The 21,145-nt window shown below is 41.3% G+C and overlaps 1 protein-coding gene across 1 annotated transcript in view; it reads right to left on the reverse strand.

Annotated features, from left to right (window-relative positions):
• Nucleotides 1–9,420: 9,420 nt before the first annotated feature.
• Nucleotides 9,421–21,145, reverse strand: part of ST6GALNAC3 (ST6 (alpha-N-acetyl-neuraminyl-2,3-beta-galactosyl-1,3)-N-acetylgalactosaminide alpha-2,6-sialyltransferase 3) — a 271,862-nt gene continuing 260,137 nt past the window's right edge. The window contains exons 4-5 of the mRNA XM_015414235.1: nt 20,021–20,128; nt 9,421–9,607 (exon numbers count right to left, since the gene is read on the reverse strand). Coding sequence (XP_015269721.1) covers nt 9,421–9,607; nt 20,021–20,128 — 295 coding nt within the window. The remainder of the gene's footprint in view (nt 9,608–20,020; nt 20,129–21,145) is intronic.

A 21,145-nucleotide genomic window follows, 5' to 3' on the forward strand; every position in this document is an offset into this window, starting at 1 on the left:
TCAATGTAGATCAAATCAAACATACAGAAGCACTATGGAAAGTACTTCCACTTAAACAAAGGAAAGCACTTGCCTTACATTTTCCATTAGTTTTCGCCTATTACAACATGAAATAAAGTACCAAGTACCTAGAAGTACCTGGAAACAGCCTAGTTGATTGAACAGAACCAACCTGAAGATGTATTTAATACATAGCTTATTTTGTAAGCACAATACAGAAATCACTCATGGGTTTTCTCAGTCACTCCTCCTCTATAGGTATTGCCATCTGTGATGTATTGTACTTTTTAAAAGCTTAGAAGTGTTGTACAAACAGCTGAAGGAATGTGAATGGTTAATTCTTCACAGAAACAGAGAGCCTTGAATGACAGCCTGCTCCAAGCAATCTGATTGGTTAGCATGAGCTGAGTGGAGAAGGTCTTAAAAGACCTACATGCTGAGGAGAGAGTCAGTCAGATTTCTGCCTTGACTAAGTTGAGTTCTGACAGTCTGATTTCAGCCTTAGATGCGAACGGTTTAACAAAGATGAAGAACTGGGGGAAAGTTGGTAAGAAAGTTTAGGAAGTTAGGCGAAGACTCCCATTCAGGTCATGAAAGGAATAGCTCTTCTAGTGAGAGGAGAATTTCTGTACCCAGTCAAACAAGGAATTAGCTTTGAAGAGTGGAGAGATCCCTGCTCTGGTCTGGTTAGGAACTGCCTGTAGAAACCTTATGAATCAGTTAAAAACTCAAGACAAGTACTAGTGTTTACAGAGAATGGGTTTGGGTACTGGAAATAGTGTACCAGCCTTCTGGAAACCAAAAGAGTTAGAGAATACTCATAGAAAGTGTACTAGCGTGTTTGGGAAACACTGGGGGAAAAAGTCTGTCACCTTGAAGTTCCTAAGGCACGGGGAAAAGCTTTCAATAGCCTGAAAAGCATACAAACTAAAGTCTGCATATACTGTTTTACCTCAGATGTAGTGGTTAGAGTTTCAGACTAGGATCTGGGAGACTCCAAATCCTCACTCTGCCATGGTGCTCACTGGGTAACCTCAGAATTTTTACCCCTGATTTAACCTGACTTTCCCCTCTATGTTAAATAAATTATTTTGTTATTTTTGAATTTCAAAACATCTTAAATACCATTTAAGTTGTTTAAATTATCAATAGAGATCCAAGAAGCATCACATAAAGTTCTTTTGAGAGGGTACTTAACTCCGGCAAAACTTTCACATATGACCTCAAAAACCTCTCCACTGTTGGAAATTATGCGGTGTAAGGCTACCTATTTCCACACTTGGTGGAAATGCAAATACATTTTCAATTTTTGGAAATCAGTGAAAAATAAAATATTAATACTTACAGGATATGGAATACCTCTTGACCCAGAACTTATGCTGTTAAATCTATGGCCAGAAAAAAGCCCACCTAATATACGAAAACATTTAATAAACATTTTAATAACAGCTGCAAAAGTAGTAATAGCTAAAAACTGGAAAGACAAACAACCTCCAACCATTAACCAATGGCTTTCTAAAATTTGGGACTTTTTTTCTACTTGAAACAATTTCAATATACAACACTACAGATCAAAATGAGTGTGTGTTATATAACCCATTAGGAAAATGGTACCCCATATTACAGAAATTATCATTTGATAAATTTGATTGGGAAACTATTACGGATGCTAAATATAATATATTATTATATGGTTAAAACACTGTGAATTTTTGACATCATTAAGGTATACTTGTAAATAAGGATGACTTGATTGTATTTAACCCGAGGTGAAGAAACCTGTGCAAAGATAATTTTTTTCTTTTATGTTATATTGTAAAAAATAAATAAAACTTTTCTGGTTAAAAAAAGAGTTGCTTAAATTAAAGGGGACTCCTGGTCCTTCCGTTGGGTTCCTAGGCTGAGCCAACAGCCAAAATATCCAGTGTTCGTCAAGTAAACATTTGCAATTCTTGGACTTCCCTCTTGTGTTCCTTATGCAGCTTTATGCTTAGAAACCAATCAAAGGCTTCTATCAACCAGACCATGGCTGATAACAACTCAGTTCTGGCTTAAACTTCATTTCCATGCTAAAGCTAAAAGTATTATTACTCACATGTTAACTGAGTCCCATCTCTCTCCATGGCTTAGATATGTAGAGGAGAAACTCTCTACAATGGGAATATCCCCGGATTATTTAGCCCCCTTTTCAGATAAACAAGTCTATGCTATTATTAAAGATTTCTTGACATCGAAAGGCAAGAACTTAGGGAATGTGCAGCCAGCAGATGCTCCCCAAGCAGGTTGGGGACTTTTGACATGGGCTCTACTGCAAAGTATCTGTCAAGTTTAACAGCCCCACATCATCGCAGAGGATACGTGCTTGCACGCTTTAATGTTCTGCCATCAGAGGTGCTTTTAGGGAGGTACCACCAGATACCATATGTAGACAGACTTTGTCCTTGCTCTCTAAAACATATAGAATCCACTACACACACCATACTTCACTGCCCCCTCTATAGGGATATCCAATCTCGTTTTATTACTCCATTTCCAGAGGGTAAGAGCTGGCACTCTGATGACTCAATGGGTCACTTTCTTCTGTTTAATTCTAATTGCGAAATAATGGAGGCTGTTGCAAAAGTTTTATATTATGCAATCAGAAGACAAGGCTTGAATAGCCATGTGTGAGTGACTGGTGCATCTTAGTATTTTCCCGTATTTCCATGACGTTTTGTGCTTTCATGCCAATAAAGTTTTGTGTCTCTGTGTGTGTGTATAAAGTTTTCCACTGGAGCTATCAGGATGGAGAAGAGTCACTTAAGCTGGAAGAAGGGTCCTCAGGCTGGAGGAAGACTTCAAACTTGAGCCAAAAGAAAGCTTCTAAGTAAAAACAATTTTTAACTGCAAATGGGAAGAAAGGGATAGATAAGCCTTCCATTTTGGTCTCATCCTATTACGCATCTATAAAACAAAAGAGCCTATTATTTTCATTCGTTAAAATCACTTCTGTTTCAAAGTACTATAAACGCCTTATTGTATGTTATGGAAGCCAGAGTTGGCTTGTCTACATTTATCTACTCCTTTAGTATAAAATTAAAAGATCTTTACAAATCTTTGTTTACATTGCTCCTGCTTATTCATATAGTCCAAGAAAATAATGAAGGAGGAGAAAACCATGTATGCTTCCCTGGGTTTTTAAAAGGCAGGATAGGATAAAAACATAACTGATGGATAACAGAATGTCTACATGATGTTGTTCATTGCCCTTGAAGGTTCTGTATACTGACCCTTAAATCCCCCCCCACTTCCATTCCATATGGAAGGCGTCATGATAAGTATAAATCAGCAGGCCTATATGGCTTTCTCATTGACTATATCTGAATAAACAAGCAAAAAGTCAGTCTTAGGCTGTGGTCACACAAGCTAAATAATCCACTTTCAATGCACTTTGCAACTGGGTTTTTACTGTGTGAATTTGCAAAAACTTCTAATGTTTGCTTCAATAAAATGTATGTTTTTATGTTATATACAAATGTTTCAAGTGGGTATCAAGTAGCTGCCTACATGTACTTCATAAAAGTGGTTTCACCACTTTGGTTTTTGTTATAGCAAGCAGAAAGACATCATTGCAACCAATTTAAAAAGCATTTTATATATTTACTGTGTCACATGCAATGTCAGTGTGAAGAAGATGCAAACATTGGAAAAGAAAACGTTCAAGTTTTAATCTTCTGTGATATTATGGGAGCGGTGGCGCAGGCAGTTAAATGCCTGCCTTGTAACATCATTCGAACAGCCACTATGGCTGTTCGAGTACCACCGTGATCGAGGTGAGCTCTCGACCTTCGTCCCAGCTCCCGCCCACCCAGCGGTTTCGAAAGCAACTTAATTGCAAGTAGATAAATGGGTACCCACCCTTAGATGGGTGGGGGGCACCCTGTATGGTGGTTGGAAGGACGGTGGCGGTGGCGGCGGTGACGGCAATGATGGCGGCGGCGAGTGCTGACTCGAGATGGCGAACAGCGCAGTGGCGTGGCGTAGCGGCGGCAGACGGGCGCGATCGAGGAAGCGCATCGAGCGATCCCTGGTGGCCAGTAAAGAATACACCGAGGCTGCCATTGAGGAAAGAAGGAGTGTGTGCAGACGCCCAGCACCAGCCCTGCGGAGCTGGAAAGGACGTGGCCGGGCTGGAAGCAGGCGGAGTCGCACGCCTCAAGAGGAAAGAGGAAAAAAAAGGCCACCACCAAATGCCGGAAAGAACACCCGCCAGCCAGAGACCCGACCCAAGCTGATGGAAGAAGAACAACAACGACCACCATAGGGGGGTGCTGGTAGGTTGTCCCATCCACTACACATTGTGGCCCTAGTCAGGGAAAAATGGTGACTAGCACCACTAAATCTGTAAGCCGCTCAGAGATTCCTAGCCAAGGGATTCGAGCGGGATATTAAATCGAATGTTAAATAAATAAATAAATAAATATGTCTTTATGTTTTGTGGTTGTAAATAGAATTGATTGTACTAAAATCCACCTCTAAGAAAGACTGCTTAGAACTGCAATCTCATATTCTGACCCCAACATACTTACTTGGAGGTCAATTCTGCTGAAATCAATGCGGCTCAGACTGAGAGTTTTGTCTAAACTGCTATCTTCAGATGAAACACCAAACATGTAATATAGGATTGGATTGGACCTCATAAGTATAGCAGTGGTCATGGAGCAGAACTTCTCCCCCTAATAAAGCTTGTTATGTTCTCCATTATAAGCCTATGATAGTCACTTGATCTTTGGGAATAACATGGGGTGCAATATGAAGGTGGAACTCACACAAGTAGAAATGCAAATGGTCATTGCAATGGAAGCTAATACTTGTACTATGAAGCAAACTAGACAATGTGTAATGAGCAAGTTAATACTTTAATCTCCATTTCATGGATGTACAGAAGTGTTTATTCCAGTATGGTTAGTTCACCATCTGATTTCTGTGAATGGATCTAAGACAATAGTTTTGTCTGGAGTGACTCAGGATGAGATTCAAGCAGCTGAGACAAAGGAATGTTAGTATTCTTTAATGGTTGTAACATTTCCTGAACTGATAATTTGCCTGCAGGGGCAGAGTTTCAGATAAATCCTTGAATAATGTGTGTGAGAAATAGCACTTTTGCAATTGGAATGAGCAGAGATGAAGGCAGAGAGAGAAGTGGGTTGGCTGAAAGTAAACTCATGGGAGTCCAGGCTTCTCTCTGGGATCTGAAGAAACCGGCTACCAGCATTATTCCCATTCCTACTTGAATTTTTGTCAATTAAAACAAACAAACAAACTCTGTTACTAATAATTTAAACCTTCAGTTCTGCCTTATCTGAAGGAAACGAAACCCATTAGCACTGTTTCTGAACTTTCATATTGTCCTTGAAAGTAAGTTTTTTAGTCAGTTATGTTGATTCATCAGTCAAAAACCACCAGTCAAGTATGGAGTCTCCTCCTATTTATGCTGATTCACTACCAGTGCCAAATTGCAACCCAGAGTTCTAGTAGAGACAGACCAGTCTACATAATACAAATGAGGGCTTGCTGCCCCCATCTTTCATGTAAGTAAAGACTGATGACTTCATTTTTGGTTTAGTGCTAAGGAAGCCAAACAGCCTGCAGAAAGGTGCTTGTGTAGCTATTTTGAAAAGAATTTCCCCTATACATATAAAGAAATTTTACTGTCATTCCATTATCCCAAGAAAGCTAGATACCAAGAGGAGGACTAGGGTTAAGACAATTATCAGTACCTTCACCAAACTACAGTACTCAGAATTCTTTGGGGGAATCTATGGCCCAAAATTGGTATAAAACAGATGGTGGTTTGGATGCACATAGTTCCCCAATTCCCATCGTATTATCTGAATGGTATTATCACCATTCCATGCCTAACAAGCACAGTATATACTTAGATGGAGTCACATGAAGACTAAAAATCAGAATGCTGAATTTAAAAAAATCAACAGGAAGAAGAGTTTAAGAACCAGCAAGCAAGGACACAATTGCAAGACACACAACATGAACTCCAATAAAAGAATAAAGTACCCCAAAGCACTGTTGATGGATGGTTTCCTCCAAGTTCTGTGCACACATTCTGATTTAACCCTTGAATGCTGAACCAAGACAAATCTGATGTGTTTACCCTGAGTTAGTTGCAAGCCCACCACTTAAGCAGAGAATTGAGGTAATTCACCAGAGATAAGTAAAGATCTATCAGGGAAATGAACATTTACCTCTAGTTTTATGTGGGGATAAAAGACAACTGTCCTGGGGTAAATCACACAACTGTATAATATGCATAACTCCCCTTCCCAGCATAAAAAGGTGGCACTTAATAATGGTGATGGTGAGAATGTCTTTGCTATGAATGTACAAAATATAGACCTCTATCTACAAATATACAATAGGAAATACAATCCTTATACAAACACTTACATGTAAAAAACATGATTTTGTTACTGTATTTTTTATGATTCAGTAAAGCAGTACAAAAGGTCCGGTTGTTTATATTTTTGTTGACAATTACACATGCATAACAGTCACTTAACCTCTTTTCAAGTTTTAACAGTATTAGTTATTACAGTGTTGTAGTTCTGATATTCCAGATATTCAACATTTGACATGATAAGGAACTTCACTTGCTTTATACAGAACAAAATTTGAATCCAGTGGCACCTTTAATACCAAAAAAGGTTTATTTAAGGTATAAGCTTTTGTGTGCACACACACTTCTTCAGATACAATGAAATGGGAATTACCAGTCCATACAGATAAAGGGTGACAGCAGTAAATTAGCATAACAAGCTTTGTTTATATGGTTACCATTTGTTTGGGTTTTTCAGGGGGGAAACATAGTGAAGGAAAGAAATATGTCATGTCAAAAGTGGAGATTGATGGGCATCTGTATCCTTAATTGGGGAATGCTGAGAGTAATTAACGGAGACCCTGCTATTTCACTCCATCTGTCTCCTCTCAAGCATGGAGGTGACCTGTCAGCCAATTGCCCCTCTTCAAAGAAGAAGATGCTGTAAGGGTAGCTTGTTATTCCTGCTTGGTCCTTGAATCTGTTAAAAATCTTCATTATGCTGTATGCTAATTTACTTCATTATGCTGTATATTATTTACTGTCCTCACTTTCTACAAATATATGTATGGACTACTAATTTCCATTTCATTGTATTTGAAGGAAGCATATACCTTGAATAAAACTGTGTTGGGTCTTAAAGGTGCCACTGGACTCAAACTTTGTGCTGCTGCTTCAGACCAGCACAGCTACCCACCTGAATCTTACTTTAGACAGTTATTAAAAAACACTCGCTCTGATTGTAAAGTACCAGCATGTATCCGATCACTTCACTTAGCAAAATCTGAAGCCTTCCTCTAATTTAAGTGGTTCTTCCTCCAGTGGAAAGCCATTTAAATTGATGAGGGCTTTTCAGACAAGAGGTAGGATTCAAATGTTGCTGAACATAGTGGTAGAATACAAGTCACCTTCATTGTGTGGTAACTGAGACACTTTCATAATGAGATCTTATACAGTAAAAGCCACATTATTCAAACTTTGATCCATGGTTTACCTCACAGTTCTTCCCTGGTTCTTATATCCTTGCTTCTGTTAGAAACCAAAATAGCTAGCATAACTATCTAGCACTGTGGATGCTTCCCATATCAGCTAGATCAAGGGTCTTCAATGTGGTGCCTGTGGGCACCAGGGTGCCCGCCAAGTGCCAACACCTTTGATGGCACCCGTCAAGTGTTTTTAAGGAAGTGGATGGAGCCAGGTGGGGCTTTTGTCCAGCAAGGCTTCTGATTGACTATTGGAGATTTGATGGGCTGTACAGATTTTTTAAAATGTTGCTTTGGCAAGGATCTGCACTGTGTTACTTAAATTAAGAAATGGTAATAATTTTGTGGCAGCCTTTTTGTTGTTGCGCCCATCATGCCACGTCAGAGTTCCAAATGTGCCTACAGGCTCACCAAGTTTGAGGACCCTTGAGCTAGATAAATAAAATTATGCTTTACTTCAATTAGAAATGGGCAAGTCCTAACATTTCCAGAGTTACACCCGTTAAAGGGATAATTCAGTGAGGATTTCAGAAGCTGTACACTGAAGGAATGAAGATATTTCAGCATATTACAGCACTGACAACTTTGGTTTGATGTTCCTCAAATACCCAGCACAGAAGAATGTGTGCCGAATGCCCATGGGTAGCTATAAGAATCACAAGAAAAGCATCATCTATTTAAAAAGCACTGAATATGAACATTTGTTCGTTTTATAATATCCTGGTGAGGTAGGTGTTATCCCCATTTTTAAATATGGAGAATCTGAGGCAGAGAGTTCAGCCAAACTGTTCAAGACCACAAAGATTTATTTTCCAAAACTATATAAGAGGTATGATACATTGGACTTTTTAAGTTCCACATTCAAAACTAGAGTACTTCTTTAACATCTCATACAGCATTTATAGAAGTACTGTTCCACAAAGGGAATGCAGCTGAAGGCAAAAATTAGGAGAATGTTAATCAATGCCACAACAGTATTAAACAATGTCCCCAAAACCTGGATCTTTCAATGTAATACTAACTGCTACGAAAGCAGACTGTCAGTCACAGTACTTCAACTACCCCTGGGCCTTAGACATACAAAATCTTCATGTGTACAGGCTATCTGGAGTTCACAGATCTTTCCTAGCCCATTTCTAATTTTTTTATATGCAGAACTGTTTCATGTGATATGCATGCTTTGGCATCACAGGAGTAAGCGTTGGGCTTGCACATTCCCTTTCTCCTTTTCTTACGTGTTCCAATTTTCTCCCTTTCATGACAAACCATAATTTGCTGTTATATGCAAACAGACAAACTACACTTTGCAATTTCCATCTAAACCGGAATCACAAACCATGATTTGATTGCAGCTTATCTGAACTGGAAACACAGTGAGTTTTTAGCCAAGTATGTTTTAAAAAATCCATCCCATATTGCTTGTCTTTAGTCTGGTTGTGTTTAAGACAAAAATTGAATTACCTTAGTAATGAAAACCTACTGCCTAACCTCAAGTAATTATAACAGAAAGCCAAAACAATCCAAATGTTTTGGATGCACAAGTGTGTTGCACCCCTTTAAACCATCATCTTTAAACCAAATTGCCCCCATTTTGAATTAAAAATCCAGTTAAGAGTAAAGTGCATTTGTGATGTACAACCCTAAGAGACATAATAAGCATCTTGTATGTCTTCCACGGATTGGTCACTCTATCCTTATTCCACAGTGGAGCCATCCCTTTTCTTGTTCATCATTCATATAAAGACCTATGTTGAGAAGATCTAGTCAGTTGCATGTATCATTGTGTACTGAGGAATTTCCTATGTATAAAACTATACTAGTAGTGAAAGGCTGGGAGATCCAACATCAAGACAATGTCCAGTTAGGATGTGTAAATATTATAGTGTGCTTCTTAGCCCACTCAGCAAATACTTTCTTTTCTGTAATAAACCTATGGCCTCCATAGGGTGCATTTTCATGTAGAAAGTACTCATCACATTCATCTCTTCCTGGTTCATAGTAGTGATAAGGGACCTTTCGAAAGCCCTCTGACCTAGAATGAAGATAAAACACAAATGTTCATAAAATAAATTTTCTGTACCATCTGAATGAATCTGTTGCTTGGTTTACATATGAAACACAGTAAAAGCTACTGGGGAAAAATCTTATTATGCAGAATAATCCAACGAACAGTCAAAAAACAAATTGCTGAGCATAAACCAATAAACATTTTAAAATAGTACAGTAAAAGTTGTATGTTATTCAGACAATCTATTAACTGGCATTTGTTAACAGATTGCAACACATATCCTTCATCAGTTAACCAGAAAAATCGCAACAGCCATCCTGCCTGCAGAAATTAAGTCTGTAAAATTGCAGCTAGCCATATGTCCAGGGCTGAAGACCTGTTCATACACTTACCAGTCACCAAAGGGAGGAGAAAGGAAGCCCTGTCAGCCAGCTCACAGCCACTGACCTACGCCTTCACTTAGTGCTTCAGCTCCTGCTGAAGGTGAGCAACAAGCTGGATGTTTACTGGTACCACAGCTTGTGGTGAGAGTGGCTGTGAACCGGGCACCCTTTAGATTTATTTATTTATTTTTGTAATTTTTATCCTGCCCTCCCTGCAAGCAAGCTCAAGGAGGCGCACAACCAATGTTCCCTCTAAGCTCCACAGTGTTGAGAGCAAAAAAGCTAGTTATGTTAAAGTTGTGAGCAAGTGTATATTTGTCTATTGCATAAATTGTTTTTAGAAGATGTATTTAGAAGATTCCCCATGGACAGTATCAAAAGGCTAAAATATATGACGCCGGAAGATGAGCCCCTCAGGTCGGAAGGTGTCCAATATGCTACTGAGGAAGAGCAGAGAGCAAGTACAAGTAACCCCAGAAAGAGTGAAGCGGCTGGGCCAAAGCCGAAAGGACGCTCAGTTGTGGATGTGTCTGATGGTGAAAGGAAAGTCCGATGTTGCAAAGAACAATACTGCATAGGAACCTGGAATGTAAGATGAATCAAGGTAAGCTTGACGTGGTCAAAAATGAGATGGCAAGACTGAATATCGATATCTTAGGAATCAGTGAACTTAAGTGGACAGGAATGGGCGAATTTAACTCAGAAGACCATTATATCTACTACTGTGGCCAGGAATCTCGTAGAAAAAATGGTGTGGCCTTTATAGTCAACAAGAGAGTGCAAAAGGCAGTACTGGGATACAATCTCAAAAATGACAGAATGATTTCTGTCCGATTCCAAGGCAAACCATTCAACATCACAGTAATCCAAGTCTATGCCCCAACCACTGATGCGGAAGAGGCTGAAGTGGACCGGTTCTATGAAGACCTACAACACCTCCTAGAACTAACATCAAAAAATGATGTCCTCATAATCATAGGGGACTGGAATGCTAAAGTAGGAAGTCAAAAGGTAACCGGAATAACAGACAAGTTTGGCCTTGGAAAGCAAAATGAAGCAAGACAAAGGTTAACAGAGTTTTGTCAAGAGAACACACTGGTCATAGCGAACACCCTTTTCCAACAACCTAAGAGGCGACTCTACACATGGACATCACCAGATGGGCAACACCGAAATCAGATTGACTATATAATTTGCAGTCAAAGATGGAGAAGCTCTATCCAGTCAGTAAAAACAAGACCTGGAGCTGACTGTGGTTCAGATCATGAGCTACTCATTGCAAAATTCAGACTTAAACTGAAGAAAATTGGGAAAACCACGAGGCCATTCAGGTTTGACCTAGATCGCATCCCTGATGAATATACAGTAGAGGTGAAGAATAGATTCAAGGGTCTGGATTTGATAGATAGAGTGCCTGAAGAACTATGGACGGAGGTTCGTGACATTGTACAGGAGGCAGCAATCACCACCATACCAAAGAAAAAGAAATGCAAGAAAGCAAAATGGCTTTCTGATGAGGCTTTACAAATAGCAGAGGAAAGAAGGAAAGCGAAAGGCAAAGGCGAAAAGGAAAGATTTACCCAACTGAACGCAGATTTCCAGAGAACAGCAAGGAGAGATAAGGAGGCCTTCCTGAATGAACAGTGCAAAGTAATAGAAGAAAACAATAGAATGGGAAGGACTAGAGATCTCTTCAAGAAAATTGGAGAAATCAAGGGAGCGTTCCATGCAAAGCTGGCCATGATAAAGGACAAAAACGGTAGGGACCTAACAGAAGCAGAAGAGATTAGGAAAAGATGGCAAGAATACACAGAAGAACTATACAAGAAAGACCTCGATGTCCTTGACAACCACGACGGTATAATCACTGACCTCGAGCCAGACATCCTGGAATGTGAAGTTAAATGGGCCTTAGAAAGCATTACTAACAACAAAGCTAGTGGAGGTGATGGTATCCCAGCTGAGCTATTCAAAGTCTTAGAAGAGGATGCTGTTAAAGTTCTGCACTCCATTTGCCAGCAAATTTGGAAAACGCAACAGTGGCCACAGGATTGGAAAAGATCAGTATACATTCCAATCCCAAAGAAGGGCAATGCCAAGGAATGTTCAAACTATCGCACAATTGCACTCATATCACACGCTAGCAAGGTCATGCTCAAGATCCTACAAGCTAGGCTTCAACAGTACGTGGATAGAGAACTACCAGAAGTACAAGCTGGGTTTCGAAGAGGTAGAGGAACGAGAGATCATATTGCCAACATTCGCTGGATTATGGAGAAAGCAAGAGAGTACCAGAAAAATATCTACTTCTGCTTCATTGACTATGCTAAAGCCTTTGACTGTGTGGATCACAACAAACTATGGCAGGTCCGACAAGGATGTATGTTGTCACCCTGCTTATTAAATTTATATGCAGAGTACATCATACGAAATGGATGAATTAAGATTGCTGGGAAAAACATCAATGACCTCAGAAATGCAGACGATACCACTCTAATGGCAGAAAGTGAAGAGGACCTAAAGAGCCTTTTCCTGAGGGTGAAAGGGGAGAGTGCAAAAGTTGGCTTGAAACTCATTAAAAAAACCTAAGATCATGGCATCCGGCCCCATCACTCTTTGGAAAATAGAAGGGGAAGTCATGGAAGCAGTGACAGACTTCATGTTCCTGGGATCCAAGATCACTGCAGATGGTGACTGCAGCCATGAAATTAAAAGACACCTGTTCCTTGGAAGGAAAGCTATGGCAAACCTAGACAGCATAATAAAAAGTACCAACAAAAGTCCATATAGTCGAACTACCAATAAAAGTCCGTATAGTCAAAGTGATGGTATTCCCAGTAGTAATGTATGGCTGTGAGAGGTGGACTATAAGGAAGGCTGAGCACCAAAGAATAGATGCTTTTGAATTATGGTGCTGGAGAAGACTCTTGAGAGTCCCTTGGACTGCAAGGAGATCAAATCAGTCAATCCTAAAGGAAATCAAATCTGACTGTTCCCTGGAAGGACAGATACTGAAACTGAAGCTCAAATACTTTGGCCACCAAATGAGAAGGGAGCACTCACTGGAGAAGACCCTGATGTTGGGAAAGATTGAAGGTAACAGAAGAAGGGGACAGCAAAGGATGAGATGGTTAGACAATGTTATTGATGCAATGAACATGAAGTTGAGTACACTCCGAGAGATGGCAGAGGACAGGAGGGCCCGGCGTTATGTGGTCCATGGGGTCGCAAAGAGTCAGATGTGACTGAACAACAACATGGCTCATGGTGGCTTGGCCATTCCAATTCAGTTCCATTCCATTGTATGCCAAGCTCATGCCAGGAGGGTGGTGGATCAGTCTGATGGATCAAGCAACAGCGCCATATGGTGCTTGAGTAGGGGAGGTCAATATTATTTGACATTTGTCACCTCAACTAAAGGCCTGGTGGAACAGCTCCATTTTATAGGCCCTGCGGAAGTGCAGCAGATTCCACAGGGCCCTGGGCCGAAAAGCCCTGGCCCAGGTTGAGGCAAGGTGGACGTCTTTCAGGCTGGGGACTACTAAGCAATGCTAATCTGAAGAGCACAAGGCTCTTAGGGGTACATATGGGAAGAGATGGTCCCACAAGTATGCTGGTCCCTTGCCACATAGGACCTTAAAGGTTAATAAAAGGTAAAGGTTCCCTTGCTCGAAAGCCAGTCGAATCCGACTCTAGGGTTGCGATGCTCATCTCCGTTTCAAAGCCGAAGAGCCAGCGCTGTCCGAAGACGTTTCCGTGGTCATGTGGCCGGCATGACTAAACACCAAGGTGCACGGAACGCTGTTACCTTCCCACCGAAGTGGTACCTATTTATCTACTTGCAATTTCTTGCTTTCGAACTGCTAGGTTGGCAGGTTAATACCATAACCTGGTGTAGCACTGGCTGAATGTGTGCCCGCACAGACGTCCCAGTCAGCAGGCACACCGCTGCATTTTGTACCAACTGAAGCTTCTGGATCAGGTTCAGGAGTAAACCCACAGAGAGCGAGTTGCAGTAATCAATCCTGGAAGTGACCGTTGCGTGGATCACTGTCACAAGGTCATGGGAGAAAAGGTGGGGAGCCAGCTGCCTGACCAGCCAAAGATGGTAAAAGGCTGATCTGGCAACATTAGTGATCTGGGCCTCCATAGAAACGGAGGCATTTGGGATCACTCCCAAACTTTCCACCAAGGGCTGGGAGTTGGATTCCCGCACCTGGAACTCCATGACTTAGAAAGAGGACCTCTGTCTTAGCTGGGTTAAGTTTTAGCTGGCTCTGTTGTAACCAGTCAGCCACAGCCTCCAAATCCCTAGCAAAAATATCCGGGGCGGAGTCTGTCCATCTGTAACAGATACAGCTGGGTGTCATCAGTGTACTGGTGGCACCCCAGCCCAACCCCCCAGATTAGCTGGATGAGGCGGCACATATAGATATTAAATAACTTTGGGGAGAGGATCACCCCTTGCAGGACTCCACATACCATAGGGTAACGTGGTGAAACCGTCTCCCCCAGCACCACCTTCTGTCCCTGATCATGGATAAACAAGGACAGCCACTGCAAGGCAGTTCCCCATATCCCTGTGTCAACGAGGGAGATGAGCTGTGAGCACAGCTTGTCAGCCCCACTTTCCTCCAATATCTCACAGGGTCTTCTTCCCTCTTGCGATGTCAGGGAGCAAAGTAAGATAAAGCGCATCTGCTGCAGTATATCTTATTTGCTTTTTATAAATGGTAGATACACTGCTTTAATAATATTTAATTGTCCACTTCATTTTTGTATATGGAGATAAATTCAACAAGCATCAGAGTAAAGCTCTATTAACTGGCATATTTTATTAACCAGCAACCTCCATTCCCCATGGGTGCCAGATAACAAAACTTTTACTGTACAGTAATGTCTCTTGCAATCTATAGATTAAATCTTATGACTCCCTTCTGCTAAGTGAGGAGCCTTGCTTGAGGGGGAGGACCCTTGCTCACTAGATAGAAGGGAAGTCTTTCCCAACAGAACTCCTTTCCCTGGACCAAGGCTCCTCGTTTAGCAGAAGGGACTCTTAGGATTCAATCCTATAAGTTGCTTACAAGCCTTCAACACACATTACAGTGTACCCTTGATTTTTTTTTTTTACATGAATTGTGTAAGGGAGTCATAGGGTCCAATCCTATAGGTTGCTTACACAAGCCTTGCTTACAACTTACAGTGAAACCATATTACAGTGTACACTTGATTTTTATTTTTACATGAATTGTGTAAATCTCACATTACATTCATCAGAAGACCAGCAGAACATGTGATTTAAATCCCACACTTACTCAGGCATTAGTCCCTGGTTGAATTCACAAACGTATGAAAACACATGAAGGAAGTCTTGCTTCTTCTGCTTCTTGTTCAACAACACTGCTTTCTGAATGTTGCTGATCACAGATAGGGAGTGCATGCATGGACACTTTTTCTATACATAGGTGCCATGCTTATGAGTCAGCAATCGCATGGAGGCAGGGGTCAAGACCAGCACACTTGCTCCCACTCTCCCTTTCCCCACATTCAGTCAACACGCAGATGGGTCATCTGTACAGGGCTATAAAAGCCTCTTTGCATAACAAGGTCTCATAACCTGAGTCAGACCTAATCATTTCATCTTATTTCCAAAAGCATGGTAGATTCTAGGAGATAACACTGTTGTAAAACTGATGTCTGAATACTTTGGGTGGATTTGGCCTAAAGTTACTGTTGTGAGAAAAATAAAATAGTTGGTTCAGAAAATTTAAAACCCATTTATACAGTTAATTTTATAAAGAAATCATAGTGTTTTTCTCTCCTCTATTTCTGTAACTTTCCAAGCAGCTAGCAGCTCAGTGAACATGATTTTGCTAGGCCTTTGTCTCAAGAGATATCTTTCCTCCATCATGTACACAGGAACCAACATTTGCATTACATTGTTCATGAATCTAAAGAATTTGGAAACATTTAGAAATAAAAGATTGGTATGCACCTGCCATTAAGTCAAGGAAGCCAGAATGTTTGCATTACTAAAGGCTTGCCTACATGCAGAAACAACATCACACCTCCAGGCAGCAGACAGTGCCTGACTGGCTCCCTTGCTTCTAGGAAACAAAGAACATCCTGAAATTGTAACATTCTTGTCTTTGTCATTTAGAGATTTAAATGCTATCTTGCATTGTTTTACAAAAAGCATCAGGGTAGCCCCATTGCCTCTGGAATGTGGGAATATTTCCTAGGCCATAATGGCCCACATTGCCAGGGCAGTTAGATTAATTGATGCAGTTTATAATTTCTATGGCTCTATCGAAATGTATGGGACCAATACGGTATAAAAGAAGGCAAGACGCTTCATTTCAGCACTGACTCTCAGAGATACAGGGAAGGCTTTGTCTTTCGTGATCTCTCTGGGCCAGTCCAGAAGATTCTGTGCATGGGGAAATCTTTGTTCTGTATATTTAACCACTGACTGTTTACTTTTTTTTGTATTCCTTACTTGTCTTTAGCTAATAAACAGTTTTATTGTTTAAATAACCTTGTATTGCACTCCAGCTAACTTTCTTTAAACAATCTACCCGCCTTGGTAAGGGGCACTCACCAGACCATTACGAACCTAGAGGTGCAGGTAACACTTTATACAGGGTTAGTTTAGACTGACAAGTGCTACAGGTGCATTTTTACCACAGTTACATGTTAGAATATTAGAAGAATGTCCCTCAATGGAGATTAATTTGATTTCCCACTCCTCCACATGCAGCTGTTGGTGTGACCTTGGGTCAGTCATAAGTTCTTTCAGAGCTGTTCTCTCAAGGGCAGTTCTTGAGAGAGCTCTCTCAGCCCCACCTACCTCACACGGTGTCTGCTGTGGGGAGCGGAGGGGAAAGGGATTGTAAGAATATAAGATATGCCAATGTTGGATCAGGCTAAAGGCCCATCCAGTCCAAACTCTGTGTCACACAGTGGCCAGAAATACCAGGTTCCATCAGGAGGTCCACCAGTGGGATCAGGACATTAGAAGCCCTCCCACTGTTGACCGCCCCCCCCAAGCACCAAGAAGACAGAGCATCACTTGCCCCAGAGCCCCTATCTATACCTTGTGGCTAATAGCCACTGATGGTCCTCTGCTCCATATGCTTATCTAATTCCCTTTTGAAGCCGTCCATGCTTGTAGCCACCGCCACCTCCTGTGGCACTGAATTCTATGTGTTAATCACTCTTTGGGTGAAGAAGTACTTCCTTTTATCCGTTCTAACCCGACCACTCAGCAATTTCATTGAGTGCCCATGAGTTCTTGTATTGTGAGAAAGGAAGAAAAGTACCTCTTTCTCAATCTGCTCTATCCCATGCATTATCTTATAAACCTCAATCATGTCTCCCCTCAGTCGTCGTTTCTCCAAACTAAAGAGCCCTAAGCCCTTTCCTCATAGGGAAAGTGTTCCAACCCTTTGATCATTCGAGTTGCCCTTTTCTGCACTTTTTCCAAAGCTATAATATCCTTTTTAAGGTGTGGTGACCAGAACTGCACACAGTATTCCAAATGAGGTTGCACCATTGATTTATATAGGGGCATTATGATATTGGCTGATCTGTTTTCAATACCCTTCCTAATAATCCCCAGCATAGCATTGGCCTTCTTTATTGCAGTCACACACTGTCTCGACATTTTCAGTGAGTTATCCACTACAACTCCAAGATCTCTCTCTTGATCAGTCTCTGCCAGTTCAGACCCCATCAATGTGTATTTATATTTAGGATTTTTAGCTCCAATGTGCATCACCTTGCACTTGGCCACATTGAACCCCATTTGCCATGTTGACACCCACTCGCCCATCCTTGACAGATCCCCTTGGAGTGCCTCACAATCCTCACTGGTTTTCACCACCCTGAACAACTTTGTATCATCCGCAAATTTAGCCACTTCACTGCTTACTCCCATCTCCAAATCATTAATGAACAAGTTAAAAAGCATCGGACCTGGTACTGATCCCTGCGGTACCCCACTACTTACCACCCTCCACTGAGAAAATTGCCCATTTATACTCACTCTCTGTTTTCTATTAATTAGCCAGTTTTTGATCCTTTTATCCCATGATTTTTGAGCTTACTTAGGAGCCTTTGATGAGGAACTTTATCAAAAAGCTTTCTGGAAGTCAAGGTAAACAATATCTATTGGATCCTCTGTGGATCAACTGTGTTTGCTGAGTGGTGATACATCGATTCATTGTTGACAGCTGCTCCCTGAGATTATTCATCTGATCCAGCAGGGGGCGCATGGATTCCACCAATGTCTTTGCCAGCTCGTTGGTTGCTTCCGGCCTTGGACTCTCAGTTCCTTTTGCTTTTAACAGTTTCTCTTTCTCCGTCCTCTTCCCCGCCATCTTTTTGGATTGTTTACTTTTGCAAAAGTTTTGAAAGTCTCTGAATATGCACTTAAACGCTCAAACTCGCCTTGGTAAGTCTCTCTCTACAGTTATAACTGATTTCTCTTCTGCTCCCCCCCTCCGATTCGCTTAAAGGTTTATGCGCATGGGAGGCGTCCCGCCCCCGCTCGCCTCACTTTCTGTTCCGCGTGGGTGGGGAGCTTTCTTTTTCACTTTAACCAATCACTTTAGTTGAACTCACGTTCATAATTGGTCCATAGACCTTGTTTTAGCTCCGTTTCCTGTGCTCGACCTCCTGCGCTTGCCCCGGTAGACGTCACTTAGTTCCATTCGGTCTCACAGCATGAAGAACCATCGGGACGGAGAAGTGCCTCAATTCTCCGGCATCGCGCCGGCAAAGAGGCAACCTCTCGAGGGTCTCATGGCCAGAGCCCCTTCAACCGCGTCCCTGGGGGGATGACGATCCTGCGCACCCCCTCCTTTTGCTGGAGCACAGCTTCACCCCCGGGAGGTCCGGGAGGTGAGTCTGCTAGCACGCCGCCATCAACCGGAAGTTCGCTGTCTTGGCCCCCTATTTTAACCCATAGAACTTCCAGAAGTGAATCCAATTCTGTTAGCCTCTCAATCTTTCTGGATTTTATACCCTCTCTGATATACAGAGCCACCCCACCTCCAACCCTTCCCCCCTATCCTTCCGATATAATCTATAACCGGGAATCACTGATTTTCCTCATCCCACCAAGTTTCTGAAATACCCACAATGTCTATTTTTCCCTCCAACACCAAGCACTCCAACTCCCCGATTTTACCTCGGACACTTCCAGCATTTGTATAGAAACAGCTGTAATTTCCCATACAAGCTAAGGTGCTCTGAGACTCCTTCAGGTAGTGAAGGGCAGGGTATAAATCCAATCTCTTCTTCTCTTCTTAACTCTTAGGAGAAAAATCTCCTAATAGTTCTATTTAAATACCTATCAGAGCTTGGAAGACATGACACAACCAGCTGAAGGAGATGTAGGGAGTTATGTAAATGAACCCATTTCAGTTCAGGACACACACAGAGATGCTTCTCGCTGGCTGAAAGTAAAGTACCTTGAGGCACAAGTCTCTGGGTATCTGATATGGGATAGCACTTCTACTGTCTTGTCAGTATGCTTCTTTGCCTCCTCTTTTGTTCTGTTTGTACATTTTTAAACAAAGCAGATATAGCAAAAAAAAAAAAGCCGTAAGTCTCCAGTGCCATTTTGTACATAAGAAATCCCACCCATCTTGCACTATGCCTGGGACTTGGCACTACTTTGAGAAGTGGGGAGTGCTTGACAAATACAAGTGTACTTCCTATACACTGTCTCAACTCTTATAGGCTACAAAGTGCAAAAGCAAATGGAAGTGCTTTCACTTCTAGTTTCATTCCAACTCGGCAGAACACCCTTGATTTAAAAAGTTCTTTATGACATTTGACATTAAACTTTTGTAAATGCTTTTATTTAATCAATACCACATGCCATATGGGGACTAAATACACTGACAATAAAGTGCAACATCAATACAGAATGCCAGGGAAAGCCTGCCTAATCCATATCTTGGATTTATGGCATTAAAATGAATTGTGAAATTTTGACAAGGCATCAGAATTGTAGATGCATGAAAATAATTTTCTGTGATCTTACTTGCAGTAGGTGTCATTTATCATCCCATAGACGTGTATTCTGTAGCAAGCGTCCATAGCCAGTATTAAGGTAAACCAGCCAGTGCTGAGATAGGATCCTGACTGGACTCTGTAAAAGAGACAACACACAACAGACTGCACTGAGAAATTGCTAACACTTTTTCAAAGACATATCATCTGTTATCTTGCACAAAAGATATCCAGTAAGCTGACAAACTGTCAAAAATATATAATTATTTTGAATTATTTATAGTCGCCCTTTCACTCTGGCATGGTTGGATTCTCTGGCCTGCAGAAAGCCTGGTATATGTTAATATCTGAAATATGTGTCATTTAGCTATATGTTCCTGGGGAAAATGTATAAAATCAGTACATGATTTCATCATTTGAATTCCCAAACAGAACAATAAAATAATATTCTTCTGCTCCCTTGATTATGCAAGATCTAACAACTTCTAGACATAGCAGCTGTTGCTCATTGTCATACATATCCTTAATTGAAATCCCAGGTTTCCTGTCATAAAATAAGGAGAAATGTTCTCATCTACCAGTGCATTATATCTAGGTCAAATCTGCTGGAATCCAGGCTTGCCAGTATACCTCGCTTGTTTTCTAGCTCTTCTTCCTTTCTTTGGATTTTATGTTTTTAATTTTTTAAAACAAAATTAATATTCTGCATTTATGTGGACCACTGGCAGTTGCCTATCTAAGGGACTCTTCTAGTGCAAACACTTGTTTTATGCCAGCAGTTCTGCAGCATTAAGGGCTCCCAAATGATTAATCAAGCCCACATTTCTTTCTCAGTATCAAATGCTCTTTCTTTCACTATTTTATGCTCCAGGAGCAAATGAATAAGCAGCAACACACCTATTCGAAAGACCCCCCCCATCTGATGCTCCTACAAAACTGCTATCCCCTAACAAAGAACTGCTGCCATGCTGACTTTTGTATTTTATGGTTCTCAGATAGGAGGCAGCTTGAGACCCTCTGCATAGTAATATAGGCTCGGATTCAATGAGTCCCCACTATCCACAGAATGTGTTTCTGCTCATGCAAGGAGAGCCTGCTGATTTCTAACATCTCTCCCACCTGTGCAGGTTGGAAAGAAGGGCACGGAATCCCTATG

The sequence above is a fragment of the Gekko japonicus genome, unplaced genomic scaffold, assembly GCF_001447785.1.
Source record: "Gekko japonicus isolate JY-2015 unplaced genomic scaffold, Gekko_japonicus_V1.1 scaffold30, whole genome shotgun sequence".
Lineage (NCBI taxonomy): Eukaryota > Metazoa > Chordata > Lepidosauria > Squamata > Gekkonidae > Gekko > Gekko japonicus.